At 40.9% G+C, this 15,167-nt stretch overlaps 2 protein-coding genes across 2 annotated transcripts in view; both read right to left on the bottom strand.

Annotated features, from left to right (window-relative positions):
- Positions 1–2,701: 2,701 nt before the first annotated feature.
- uroc1 (urocanate hydratase 1) overlaps positions 2,702–15,167 on the bottom strand; it is a 62,072-nt gene continuing 49,606 nt past the window's right edge. The window contains exon 20 of the mRNA XM_061042544.1: positions 2,702–2,714. The gene's annotated coding sequence lies outside the window, so the exon portion shown is untranslated. The remainder of the gene's footprint in view (positions 2,715–15,167) is intronic.
- si:ch211-157b11.8 (fibroleukin) lies at positions 7,980–13,047 on the bottom strand. Its single transcript, XM_061042543.1, has 6 exons — positions 12,153–13,047; positions 10,772–10,967; positions 10,329–10,406; positions 10,140–10,252; positions 9,741–10,003; positions 7,980–9,028 (listed from the first exon to the last, which is right to left on the bottom strand). Exons 1-6 carry the CDS (start codon positions 12,429–12,431, stop codon positions 8,686–8,688), a joined length of 1,272 nt encoding a protein of 423 aa, XP_060898526.1. The 5' UTR covers positions 12,432–13,047; the 3' UTR covers positions 7,980–8,685.

Genomic DNA, 15,167 nt, shown 5'->3' with positions numbered 1-15,167 from the left:
TTAGCAGATAAACACAAGGGAAACCCTGTAGCACTTGGAAACATGTGTCTGCTAATAAACTTCATAAAGTTCATTTACAAGTCTACATTTAAAACACAACTCTTCTGCATGTTCACCAACTTAAAGAGTAACCTCCAATTGCAAACTGCTGCATTTTACATTGTCTATAACAAGAAATTGTGCTAAACCATGAGCAGAGCAAACTATCCTTATCTTCTCTCAGTGAGCTTAGCGCGGACTGAGAGAAGCACAACACATGACGTCACGCACACTGCGACCTCTTAAAGTGACAGTACAGGTATTAACAGTTGAACTTCAGTGAGCCACAAAACACACATTAAACATGTTAAAACGAATATTTCTTCAATGTTTATCAGGATTTGGTGAAGTTTCAAATATAAAATAATAATAATAATTTTAACCTGGTTACACACACAGAGTGTGTGTAAAAAGAGTTTTCTTCATGTGCGTATCTGCGTGTGTGTGTGTGTGTGTGTGTGTGTGTGTGTGTGTGTGTGTGTGTGTGTGTGTGTGTGTGTGTGTGTGTGTGTGTTTTGCTAACTTTCATGTTTGTTTGTGTGTTCATTTCTCACCTCATCCTGTGTTGGATCCTCATTGAGTCTATTAATCCCTGACTTTGTCCTCATACTGTGAAGACATTTAGGAAATGTATGCTGCTTTGCTTAAGCTGAATCCCCAGCAGTAACCTGTCCTGCCTGTCACACACACACACACACACACACACACACACACACACACACACACACACAGATAGAAACAAGCTCTTAGATCTAAGTGAACCTTGTCTTGCTCTCTCTTGCTCTTGGTTTAATCTTAAGGTCGCTAAAGTTACATCAATCATTGTGTCATTGTGGGAGTGCATGCATATGTCTGTGGGTTTTGTGTGTGTGTGTGTGTGTGTGTGTGTGTGTGTGTGTGCGTGTGTGTGTGTGTGTATTTGTGCGTGTTTTTTGTCACTCTACCTCAACTTTCTGCAGGTGCAAGAGAGAAAGTAACAGTGAGAAGAACACAAATACACACCTGACCATTGGGCTGCTTTACCACATCCTTTGTACTATACTTGGCTTCTTCCACAACACACACTTACTTACACACACACACATACAAGCACAGAAGTTTATGTTTCATAACCTTTGACAAGCACAGGGTGTGTATCTCGTGGTTTTTTTTTTGTCACAGGTATTCCTGGTGTTTATGGGGGATTATGATGAGCTGCTTCTGACTACCGGCTTATTTCCTTTCATGTGTGTTTGTGTCAATCTGTATTATCAGTCTAGATAATCCTCTGATTTCACAAACAGTCTGCTTGATCAGCATTCTCCATCTCCTCACATCTCCTTTTGCTGCAGCTTTCCTCCTCATTCTCATCATCAAAGTGACAGTTTGGTGGATTAAAATGAAAACAGTCAGGAGAGACTCTGATACAGAAGTAAACTAAAGAAGAGAACTGAAGCCTCTCTGTTTAATGTTGGGAGTGGAGGTTTCCATCTGTATACCTGGAAAAAAAAAAAAAACTTATTTATTTTGACCGCAAACTTCAACAGCAATTGTTAAAAAAAAAACTCTGAACAGGCATTAATCTCTTTTTTCGTTCTTTTTTTAAAATTTCTACATGAAATGAACTCTTGAGAAAATAATGGTCACAGTGTACAGAAGGTCTGAATTCAGACATACTGTGATAATCTGTTTCCCTTAACTTGCAAAGATAGATTGACCTTTAACCTACAGATCTAGAGTGTTGGCATCTCCGAGAAGCAAAAACAAGCTGTGAACACATCAGTGACCTTATCACCTCTTAAGATATTGTGAATTTTTCAAAGCGCAGTTGTTTACACACAGGACACAATGAGCTATTTTATTCTTCATTTGAAGTCGTGTTTCAGTGCATTGGATTCAAGTACGCCCAATTCATTTTTAGTCTTCATATACAGTATGTGATGTTATATCTTAAAAGTGCTCCTCAATGTTTGCCAGGTATTTCCAATGTTTTATGGCTGCTATTTGATGCTGGACACACAAGGCTGGTTAGAGGGTTGACAATGAACCAAAACAGTAATGTTGCAGGCTGAACAGATAAAGCTACAATATGTGCAAAGTCGGGAAAGCTTGAGGGGGTCTACAATCAGGTGATAAAATCTGTGCATTCATCCCCATAACCATAAAACTCCCTGTCACATATGTCATTATGTAATAAAAAATACATAATGACATGCAAACATTCTCTATAGCTACTTTAAATATAATCTGATAAATCCAGCTCTCTCCAATACAATGTTACAATTGACTTAGCAGATGCTTTTATCCAAAGCGACGTACATCAGAGAGTAAGTACAACACTAATCCATTCATACACTGCCACCGAAGCAGCAGGAGAAATATGGGGTTAAGTGTCTTGCCCAAGGACACATTGGACATGTTGCTCTGCTGGGGATTGAACCCTCAACCTTCCGATTGAGAGGCGACAACTCTACTCTACTGAGCTACAGCTGCCTTGTTTGAGCTACAGCCGCCTCGCCTGTCCAATACCAGACAGGACACACGGAGACAATGCTGTTTGAATATTTTTCTGCTTTTAACGAAATCATGAAAACTATGAGATCACTTAAAGCATGCCAGGCTGTTCTTAAGTAGAAATGCACATTGTTTATCAAAGTGTAAAAGATGGTCACATTTCAAATAGCAGGATTAAAAACAAGCAAAGGAAACACAATGAAGTTGAAAAAGTTGAAAACGAAGTGTTGGAATAGGAATTGCTGAAGACCTCAGCAGTTAACCTGACTCCAGTTAGATATGTTACTAGGGCTGGGAGTCTTTGGGTGTCTCATGGTTCGATTTGATTTCGATTCTTGGGGTCACGATTCGATTCAGAATCTATTTTCGATTCAAAACAATTCTGGATTCATGGTTCAAGTCTATTTTTGAATAAGTACATACTTCAGGATCTACTCAAGTCATCTGTGAGACTGGCTGAATTTCTTGTTGCTCCATTTGGCATTCTACTGAGTGAAAGAGCTTCTTTTTAATGGACTCACGTCAGGTTTATTATTATGTATTCTATTTTTGTTGATCTTGATTTAAATAAAGTACTATAGGCCTACATGTTCACACAATCAATGATGTAACCCAAATTTCTTTCTGCAGCAAGACATAAATGTTTGACAACCCCCCGTCTACAAGCATGCATCAAGCAGACAACAAGCAGATGCTGCTCGTGTTAGTTTCATAAATATTTTAGATCTAAATGTTTTTCTATGTTTGAAAACTTCACATACAACACATCCTCCCCCTCTCTCCCTCTCACTGACAAACCCCCTTCATCACCACCTTCTCATAGAGATCTAGAAACGATTTAGTGAGGCCTAAAACACATGGGGCTTTCTGTGTCGTCCCCTCTCTACTCTCTCCCCCCCTTCTCCCCCCAGCTCCTCACCACATCAGGATACACTTGTTCTGGTGAATTCCGGTTTCAAACGGAACGCTGCCTTGCTCTGGTTTTGTGCAGGAGCAGTATTAAAAGCAGGCACATGCTGTCTCTCAGTGGCCCTGTGGTCTTGGGGGGGTGGGGTGGGGGGGTGTAACGGCCAGTTAAACCTCACACACCTTTGAGACCTCACCCGCTCCTGCTTCCTCCCTCTCATCACCCATAACAGCAACTTGTGCAGCCTTATCAACATGAGAGCAGATAGATGGATGGAAGGTTCCTTCCACAACAGGCCAAAGTTCAACACCTCCTCCTCCTCCTCTTTGTCCTCCCGCTTCCACAACACTGTCACTGATCACTGAGAACACCTTTACACCAGACTCCCTGATGTTCAGCCTGTGCAGTAAATAATCAACATATATTTCACATTCAAGCATAAATGGGAGGCCACAAACCGTTTTAAAACTTCTTAATCGCAACTCAATGTCTAATTCTGCCTTGACCCCTAACCTCAGTTATGCTGCCCCTAGTGTGGAAAAGATGTACTACAAAGAGTTTTGAATTTTATTTTGTTTTTTATTGGTGAGATAACATATCAAAAAAGGGACATAAATGACTAAAAGGTGCACAATGAGACAATTGACAGACACAAATTATTAGTAACAATGTTCAGATGATGAAGATGAGTTTGGTAGCAGAGCTATAATGTTCATTTAAAAAAATATGAAACGTATGAGGAAACGTATAATATAAATAAATAAATAAAGGTAAATGTGGTTGATTATGTTGTGTGTGTGGAAGGCAGTGATATGCATGTGTGTTATGTGATCTGTACATTTTTTACGAGGAATAAGGGTGAGACCTGTTTTCACATTTGTCAGTCGACGCTCTCTTGTTTTTTCAGTTGTTCGAGAACAGAACTTAAAAAGGTATCAGTTGTAGACATCAAAACCACTGCAAAAACATCACATTTAAAAAAAAAAAAGCTTTAATAAGTATGACAGCATTCCCTTTTTCTCACTGAATTGTTCTTATAATCCCAGAGTGTTTGCACAAGTATTGTTTTGAGTGTTTATTTCTTTTCAGAGCACAATATCTATTGTTCTGTCATTTCAATGCACAGAGTTTCTGCCTTTTTGTGTTTCTCATGTGAAACATTGAGACAAGACGCCCAACCATTTTTTTTAGGCTCTGCTAAGCAACATTGCCACCTGGTGTTCAACAGAGTGGGCCTTCTGGATATACTGTATTGTTGCTCGTGCTGAGCCCTTAAGGGAGGTTTTGGTCGCCACTTGTGATCTCTGTTACTGAACCAGAGGAAGGAACTTCATTTGTACTAAAGTGTTAAAGTTGCAAATTGCGAATTTAAGTCATATTCAGTCTTTACATGTCATTGTTTGACCATCATTGAAGTTGTCTGGATTTATGAATGTTGCCTGAATAATCAAATAAAAAATTGTTTTAAAGCACATTTAAAAAACAGTCACAGTTGACCAAAACCATAAAACCATAAAACACTAAGACCAATTCCAAAACAACTGGGAAATAAAAAGGAAAGTGTGAAAATTTTGATTTGATGTCCTTTATTAATCCCTGAGGGAAATTCGGTGAAGATTGATTGGAAAAGAAAAGATAAAAACCCATCTCTCATGCAGAGCCAAAAGCCATGGAATAAAAGTGTGTATTGAGGTCTGATTTAAAAATAGGCAGTGTGTTGGTGCCGAACATGTGGAGACAGAACGATCACCTCACCTCAAAAAACAGCTCTTGAATTTAAATTTTAGTTGAAATTTCCTTAGCAATTTTGGAATTGATATATTTTTTGTAATATGTCTATGTATTTACCTATTATTTTATATTATAGCTTTTTAACCTTTCAAAACTTTGTGTTTACATTAATTAAGCCTCTTTTATTGCCATCATAGGTCAGGCTCTTGCTGTGTTTTTGCAAAATTTGTCTTTTTAAAAAAATACTTTATGTTGACTGCTGCTTATACATATTATAAGGACATGTTACAAGGGAACTTTCCTCAGAGCACTGCAGCGGGATATGCTGGCTAACCGCTGCCCAGGCTGAGGCTTCCGGCCCGGGGGGCAGCAGAGCCTGCGGGTACCCCTCACACCCTGCTGCAGCTTCACTATCACCTAACACCAGACACTGTGCCAGGATACTGTGGTGACACAACCCTGGGCCTCTGTTCCTCCCTGTCAACAAGACTGATGGATGTACAGTGAGGAAATGAAGAGGACAGGAGGAGTCATTGACATTTAGAGGGAGAGCAGCTGATTAAGATTTTTTGTTTGCCTGTTTTTTTCATCATTTATTTTTAGGATTTCTCTCAAATATAAACTTTACTTACAGGTCCAACAAAAATGGGTTTGTTCCAAATAGACTCACTGCAGAATTAAGCAGACAGACATCTTTAGCTAAAATGAAGTTTTCATTTGGCGCTTCAATATGTCACCAAGCCACCAGGGGGCAGAACATAGTCTTTTCATTATTTTCTCCTGTAAGACAACATACATACATGGACACAAAGGCAAAATCAAATGAGGAAGCTGATATTTTAATGGTTTTTATGGGTGATTGAACTTGATTATACCTACTATCTGCTGTGTGTGTGTGTGTGTGTGTGTGTGTGTGTGTGTGTGTGTGTGTGTGCGTGCGTGCGTGCGTGTGTGTGTGCGTGTGTGTGTGTGTCAGGCCTCTTTGTGGGGGCATATGTGTAAACCAAAGGAAAGGGTAAAAGGAGCTTGTGGATGAATAACAATAATTATGCCGGCGTGATCAAACCATCTTGTGTGTGTGTGCGTGTGCGTGTGCGTGGGACGAGAGAGAGAGAGAGTGTGCACTTGGATACAAGCACATTGCAGATGTGTGTATAAGTAGTGTGTGTGAAATTCCGTGGCCGGTCGGGAGTCTGCCTGAGATGAGTCTGTGTGTTTAGATCAGAGTCCACTGGGCTGAGCCCCCTCACAGGTTAATATTAGACACCCAGCTTGTCGAAGGGACTGACAGCTCATCGTGAACACACACACACACACACACACACACACACACACACACACACACACATAAACTGTGTGTTCCAACTGTGAGAACCCAACACATCACTCACAAACCAACTCTAAGCTCTCAGGAAAGCCTCCATGTCTCTCTCTGACTCCAACTTAAAAAAGTGGGTGAGGTCAAGTGTGTGTGTTTCTTTGTGTCTCTGTGTTTTTTTTCACTTTGTGGTAGTGGGAAGAGGATACTTTGAGACTATGACTTCAGGGTAAAGCTTCCAAAGGTCAGTGTGTCAGACTTAGACCTGGGAAAGTATGAGAAAGTTAGGAAAATGGCCTCTTCCAAACTGGGCTTGTCTGTGTTAAGTGTGAAACCACCAGCTTTGGGTTTGGCTCTACCTTAATACAGCTGGAAGCAGAACACAAGAGGCAGTGGGTGGACAGAAAGGGAGGGGTTACAATCCCAGTCACCTCTCTGCTGCATGAATAACATGGTGATGAAGTTTACATTTCAAGAGCTGTTTTTCAACCACATCTAGGTTGGTGATAACCTCTCATCGACTGCTATGAAGACGTTGACTCTCATGTCATCATCTGACCTAAAATACATGTACATGTTAAAATCCACGTGAAGGCTGTATTTCCCACAAAATGAGAATCCATTTGTGGTTGTTGCTGACTGGAGTGGTTTATTTCATCTTAAAAAGTGAAGAGTTTGTGGAACATACCATACTAACTACATGCTTAGTAGAGCAAGCAGCAGGATAATAAAACAACCATGTAACTAAGGAAATAATAAGGGTCTCCTATCATCAGCTGTATTTTCTGCAGGAAGAATACAGCAACATTTCTCTCTCCCATGTATGGGCTGCAACAAATAAATCAATGTTTGAGAAACACTGAACAAGCTATCTTGCCAGATATGGAGAGCTCAACACTGATAGCTAATTAATGCTAACATAATGTTCAGTTATTCTAAAAGCTGGAGCAAGGAATTAGCTGAGACAACACCAAGCAGACAGTCTAGAACCAGACAACCACCTCCTAATCAAACATAACTCGAACACTAAACACTGCTTGGTCTACATGCCATTGTTGCATAAGTCACCAATCCTTGAGTCCCCAGTGCTCGAGTCCGAGTCGAGGCCGAGTCAACAGAGAAAAAATCGAAGTCAAGTCCGACTCTGAGTCCAAGTTTGAGTCCTCAGGGTCGAGTATGAGCCCAGATGGGCTTCAGTTTTTCACTTTAACACTTTCATTTATTGATGTAAAGGCGTTAAATACTAAGTCTTCATGTTTACACTGTACCTAAAGGTCTATAGGTTGTAAAACACAGAGCCAAATTAACATTGAATAACTGTAAAAAAACAAAAACAAAGTCAGCATTACAAAATGTCAGGTGATTTTATAGTGTTGTATTGATATGAATTCACTTTCAAAGATTAGAGAAGCTGTTTACAGGAGCTGTAAATGTTTTCATGTGAGCAGTGATGCAGCAAATATCAGAAACTTAACCCTGTTTTAAAAATGTTGTAAGTTGCCAAAGCAGAGGAAACTCTCCAGAGAGGAATGATGAACTTTAAGCATCTAAAATAAAATGTTGAACGCAGCTCTGATGGATCGCTAGATTTATGAGGAGGATTTCACTCTATGAAACTCAGCTGACTTTGTGGGACCATTTGGACGAGTAGAAAAAGTTAATATTGGATTCTGGATGATCCTGTTGGCGTGTCTGGAATTTGAATCATGAAGTCCAAGTTGATGTCACCAGTGCACGAGTCAGAGACAAGTCACAAGTCCTGAACGTCAGAGCTGGTGTTGGACTCGAGTCCGGGTCCTGGACTACATGCCTCACCCATGCTGGTTATTCATTTTTATCATCAAATGTTCTTTTATAAAGTAAATCAAATATTCTGGAAATGTATTATAACAACAACTTCAACAAGCAGTATTATCTATTATGTGTCATTGTTCTGAGTAATGGTTTCAATTTGGTTTTGCAAAAGAACAGCCCTTTAATAAACAGAGAATATTACAGAGTCGTATGGAGTTCCAGTGAGTGCTTGGATATGATTCTTTTAAAATATATTTTATTCTGTAATCCTTTAGCTGCCATGTGCATGTTATTGACTTAAAGCTACCTTACATTGAGTAAAACATCCTTCAAAGAAAAAGCTGTAGCTGACATGCTGTTATTGTACTTTAGAGGATGGTGCTGTGACATGTGGTCATCATCTTTAGGCTGTTCCTGCAAAGTTCCTGGGTCTTGTCTTCATCTCCACCCTCTTAAAGGAGTAGCGCTCTCCTGTTCGGCCATCTGTCAGGATGTACCATGTACCCCAGTAGATACCGTTGGTCACCCCACTGTAGCGCCCCGGGTAATACCGTCCATTCAGGTTTGCTGCCAGGCATGCATCAAACCACCATCCTGCACCATAGTACTGACCACAGTTCCCGGCTACGTAGCGGTCGTTGTCTCGGTCAGCAGTACTGAAAGATCTGCCATCATGGTTGTAACGTTTGCTGTAGCTCAAAGCATTGCCTGCATCACCGGAGTACTCCCGCGCTGTCAGACGATACCTGAAGACAGGGAAGCAACATGTTACTCATTTTAGTTGGCAGGGTTGTTCTTTACATCCAAGTTGATAGTATTTGTGTCAGTGTATACTGCAGAGCCAAGTAAATACAAATAACATCATACACAAAACCATGCGTGCATTGAGCCTACTGGAAAAACACTAAACCTAGACCATTTACACGTCAGTGAACCTGTGGGAGAGGGCAAACGAAACATTTCAGGCCCAGTTTTCTTCTTTTTTTTTCATGGATAATCAAATTTTAAAAGCTTGGTATCTTATTACTGAAAAACTTTACAAGTGTGTGTTCATATGTCATAATGTCTTTAGGTCTCTAGGAGCGACTTGACAATCAATCATTCTCTTTAGTATACTCTACTTTGTCTATTTCACTCCTAAGGGGACCGCTGTTGACTGAATAAAGATCATGCTGGGTTGAAGAAGACTTGAAACATGTGACTGAAACATATCTGTGCTCGGTGAAGAATAAATCGGAGGAGAATAGGATCATTTTCTCATCTTCCATTCAAACATATGATCTCTTTTGACGGCAATGCATTTATGCACTGCTGGCCGTTAGAGAGAATGCAGATTCATGTAACTTCCTTACAGGCTTCACTTTTGAGACAAAGAGACTTCATCCACTTCTTATGCGCAGTCTATTGGCTTTAAGTGTCGTTTAAGAGTTATGTTTGAGTCTCTGCACTGTGCTTCACCTCTGTGCCTCTGAGGCCACTTTGAAGTTGTTGTAGTTGGCGTGGCGCTTCTGCTGGTGCCAGTCCTCCAGCTCGATGCGAACTTGGTGTTGGCCACTGGAGGTGAGGGCGTAAAGTGCTGCGTTTCCCAGCCACAGCTCTCCCTGCGGACTGCCAAAGCCCTCCCGGTATTCCTGCCATGTCTTGTTGAAGTCCAGTGAGCCGTCCTGCCGATTCTGGATCACTGTCCATCCCCCACCCACTGTCTCCATGTCACATTTAGCCTGAGCCAAAACAAAGATATTATAAAGCCTAGATTTTAATGATCCACAGATAGATCAAAGATGCACACCTCTAAAACAGGATAAGTAGGGTGGGGGTCCGCCTGTGTATTTTATGAGTGTGGTAAAGCTGAAATACCTCCAAAGCTGGTCGGTGCAAGTCCGGCTGGATAGTGTAGATGCCATTTTCTTTGATGCCGAGCTTGTAAATCTCTGCACAGTCCTGTGGATGTAACCTCTCCAGAGGGGGGACTAATAACCACACCGGTGCATCTTTATTTAACCAATAATCAACAACAATTGTATCATGTGATCACCGTTTCCTTACCTGTGGGTGGATGTTGTGTAATGCTCTTCAGGAAAAGCAGCAGATCTTTCTCCCCCTCTCTTCCCACGGCTGCACTCTCTGTCACCCCAGAGACAGATTAGGTTATCAGTGTGTTGTCAGGGGTTTAAAATAGAAGCTTTGTGTTTCTAAGCCACACAAAGGGGGGCCAGTTTGGATCATGAATCTTTAAAGCGTCTACACATCGGGATCCATTCCATACTGTATGTGTGGCTGTCTGTGCGTCTACACAGGAGGCTCATCCTCCTCAGTGCAGTTAAATTCCTATGCACTCACCTATGACCAACACTTAGCAGGCCTCAGTGAGGTTCTGTTTACTATGTGTGGGGGAGTGACTGCCCTGGCATTTTGCATGTGAGTTCGTGTGTCTGTGTGTATTCGTCTGTGTGTTGCAGAGATGGTAGATATAAATGTGTATTACTCACCCAGTCGTTTGGCCATCACCCCAAGAGTCTGGCTGTGACAGTGGAGGTCACACTCCGTCAGTACAGCTGCCATCAGAGCCAGGATGGCCCCTAGAGAGTTGCTGTCCTGGCCCCCGTAACTCCAGGGGCCCCCTGTTTCCTGTAGGGAGCGCATGCAGCGCTGCAGCTGAACGAGACGCTCTCTCACACCTCCAGTCTGCCAAGAAAGTGCTCAAAGGTACTTCTCTATAAGATATTGTGTCATGCATTACACACAAAGGAATCCTAACCCCATTTTAATTTGACATGATGGGAAACTTATAAAGTATAATTGCAGGATATCTGACAACTGTAAGAGGAGTTACCTATAACCAATCACTATGGACATCTTGAGGTTCATTGGGAGATATTTCAAAGTAAAATAACATATAAAATATTATTTGATAACCCATTAAGCCTAACATATAAAACTTTGCTTACATTGTGTTAGCCTATCAATGAGTTATGTAACACAAACAAATGTTAGTGTTTCCTTTCCGCTACTTCCTGGCTCACAGTAATATTATCTATATTACTGTATGGTGTTAGAAATTTAAATATAGTCCCAAGATCCTCTGTATTTCCACAATCCAGTCTTTACTCTTGATTAAGTCAAAAGTGCTACATTGATGATGATTACATAGATGCCCTAAATATATATGATTTGCAACCCAACAATATGACATTGAAAAATATTTAATATCCCCACCCTGAGTGTGATGTCATAGGAAAAATGGCCACCTTGTGAATATGATGAATGACCTTTTGCTTTTCATATCTATACATTTTGTTGAGTAAACATGAATGAAATGCGTTTGAGTACTGAAACAGAACCTACATATATATAATCTTGCATTCAGTTTGAAAGATGTCCAAATCACAAACCTCACAGCACGGTGTCTACTGTCACACTCAACCTGTCTCTTACACTTACATCAGCCTTTGTAATAGTCTCCCTCACACACCTGTTGCTGCATGAGCTCAGAACAACCATATGATGAGGACACTTTTACAGCAGGCCTAATTTTGTCCCTTCTTTGATTACTGACTGTTATTGCTCCATGACTGTCAGGTGGTGCCAAGTTTAGTGTGCCGACTGTCCCATGAGGAAGGACCTGCTGGCCTCAGACTGATGACACTGCTCAGTCTCGCTGTGTATGTGCAATAAACAACCAGAGATCAGCTCCTGTCCTTACTTATATTTTTTCCTAACTTCCCTCGCTGTTACATGGCGGAAATTTTGTTTTTCATTTAAAGATTGCATTATACGGCTTTTTAAAAGAATAACATTTTGATTTAGGTTATGTAAGCAAGGATCAGTAAGTCTAACTTGGACAGATGTGCTGTGGCTGATGCATCTTACCTTTGGCAGAACCTGGGGAAATTCATGCCTGTGCTCCAACCTCTGAGGTGCATTGGAGATAGCTGGGAGGGAGAACCCCATCCTGCAGGCTGATGACCCAGTTTGACCCTCACAGGCACCAGTGCTGACTCCTGCTCCCGTTGCTGGCTGGATGGGCACAGCCACCAGAGTGTCCCTGCAGGGAGGGCTTGTGCAGGCCGGAGAAGCATCTGAGGACAGCAAAGCTCCCACATACAGAGACAGCAGAGTGAACAAGCCGAGAGAACCAAATGCTATCATGGGGATATTCAAAGACACAGGCTTTTTTTTAAACTCTTGAGCAATGGTCCCAAGTTTTTTCTCCAGGAGGAGAGCTTCCTTCCACTGAGCTGCAAGGTTTTTGTCCTCTCTCTTTTCTGTTGTTGAGGATTCTCAGCAAACTTTCTCTTTGCTTTGTAGCTCTATAACTGCCTATTCAGGTGGCAAGCGTTTGCAGACCTGTTCTTTTTATTCAGCTCTTTGGCGTTATCGTCGTCTGTCTTCTTTTTCTACTTGTCTTTCATCTTCTTCTTTTTTTTTTTTGCTCAGTTCACCTTACTCCTGGTTCTTCTCTTCCTTCTGCTCTCTCTCTCTGTTGGTGAGGTCGCTTTGGCTCAGATTCCTAGATAACTGCAGCACTCTTTGCTGTCTGACACGGACTAATGCACCCACCCCCTGATGCATGCATGCACACACACACACACACACACACACACACACACACACACACACGCGCGCGCACACACACACACACACACACACACACACACACACACACACACACACACACACAGACACCACTATCCATCCCATTAACTCATCTCATTCTCTTCCTCTTCTCCCACGCAGCCATAGAGGTGCATGTTTAAATACACACACATACGGGCACCCAGACTTTAAAATAATTATCACTGAATTGAACTAATGTGCAGTGCAACATTTTGCATGTATCACTCAGTCTTTTAGAGCTCAATTTTAGATAACGCTGTGATTGAGCTCTGTCTGTCATTTTTACCTGCTCCACACTGTATTTTCTACACACTATGTGCTACAGTACCTTTTGGTTCCTCTTTTGAACCCCTATACACACTCTTAATAGACTTTAACCTCGCCTTACCCATACCTGTCAACATGCATACGTGTCAGTGTTTGTGGAGATGAAAATGCAGCAGATGCTTCAAGTATGCAGCTCCTTCCATCCTGTGTGCCATTTTGTCACTCCTGTCCTTTTGTGTTGCAGTATTTGTGTTTACAAACGGAGTTCCACAGAGGCCATAAAGGCACTACATTCAATAGGGGCGAGAAGGCAGGAATTCCTCTATAAACATCCAGTCATCAGGATTCTGCAGAGGCACACTCCCACTAACAAGAAGCACAAACACGCACACAAGGAGACACACTAACTCATGAACATGCGGAAAAAAAGATCAGTCAGGAAAGATAGGTTGCAAGTGGCAGCTCTGGTTAAAGAAATAGGATTCTTTGAGTTTTAAAGAACGCAAGAAGACTCAAGTTAATTTTTTTGTTACCAATCATACATTGAGTAAATTCTTATTGAAGCAGATGCTATATCTGAATTTGTTAAAAACTTAAATTACAACTGATTTTTCTATAGTTATTCAATGAACAATGTAAAAAAAAAAAGGACTGCATATCATTTAGTGTGTATGAGTGTTTCTAGTCTGTTATTTCCTGTTTGACAAAAGCTTTCCTTAAAATTTAATAAGAGGTCCAAAAGCTCCAGCAACACTTGTAGTATGATTATCAACTTTATTAACAAATTAGACAGACGTGTTTCGGCTTGTGGCCTTCTTCAGGGTCATGAACTTTCTAAGCCTTTCACTCTTCATGAGTGATAAGACATAATAAAAAAGTCAGGTACAGGACAGTACAATATTCTCTGCACGTAAGATAAGCGAGGCAAAAAAAATACATTTGGCTATTGAGGTTTTCCAGATCAGGTTAATGTAGCTCCATCTAAACCACATGCACTTGTTTTCTTACTAGAACTCAAATTATTTTAGAGATCAGATCTGATGTAGATGTGCAGGAGCTGTCACTCGAACAGAAAATAATATTGTATGTGCATATTGTTGTGCAACATATTGTATACCTCATTAACCATGAATCACATTTATTTCGGGTGACTCTATGTTTTCAGAAATTCAACATTTTGTCAGCCTTGTGTTACAATATGCTCTAACATACACACACACACACACACACACACACACACACACACAGAGGCAGGAACATATTTTCTCTCATCTCATGGACATTTACATGCTGTAAAATGGACAACAACAGCAGATTACTCACTTACCTGTGACCTTCACACTCTCCCTGGACAAAACCAACACCATTGAGTGTTTGAAACACAAGTGTGGGCTTATGTCAAGGAACTCCAGTAAGATTTGGTTCATTCATTTTAAACGAGCTGAGACTGCCCTCTAGTGGTGGATTGTCACTTCATCAATCGAAGCCACCAAGAGCAGTTTAGTTACACTTGTAAACATCACAAGACTCATTACATCAGAGTGCTGAAAAAAATCAATATCTTTCACTACTTCTCTTTAATCACAACATTAATCTTCACCTGGGGATGGGGATAATGTGATCAAAAGCTTAAGAAAGGCCACTTAGTGGACTTTGAGACTATTTTCTCAACTGCGGCTTCCGTTCAAATGATACCTTGAACACATACTTTCAAAGGAGAACAAAGTTTAAAGTTATGAAGAGTAGCCTACTACTCTCACAAAGCCTGATAACCATGATAATGTTGTCAGGGTTATCTCTGTCTTTTCAAAAAGCATGACCTGTTTTTTTCCACAAGAATAATAGCCTGCAGCTGCAGGGCATGATTTTTTTTAAACTCATGAAGGCCTAATCATTTTTTCCTCTCTGCAGCTTTGATTCGGACTATTATTTTTAATCTTTCATGTTCGGATCCCTTATAGCCTATTTACGGGTTAAAATACTTAATCTATGGAGTTTCAC

The sequence above is a fragment of the Labrus mixtus genome, chromosome 7 (genome assembly GCF_963584025.1).
Source record: "Labrus mixtus chromosome 7, fLabMix1.1, whole genome shotgun sequence".
Classification (NCBI taxonomy): domain Eukaryota; kingdom Metazoa; phylum Chordata; class Actinopteri; order Labriformes; family Labridae; genus Labrus; species Labrus mixtus.
Note: the sequence above shows the minus strand (reverse complement) of the source record. Positions and strands in the feature narration are given on the sequence as shown.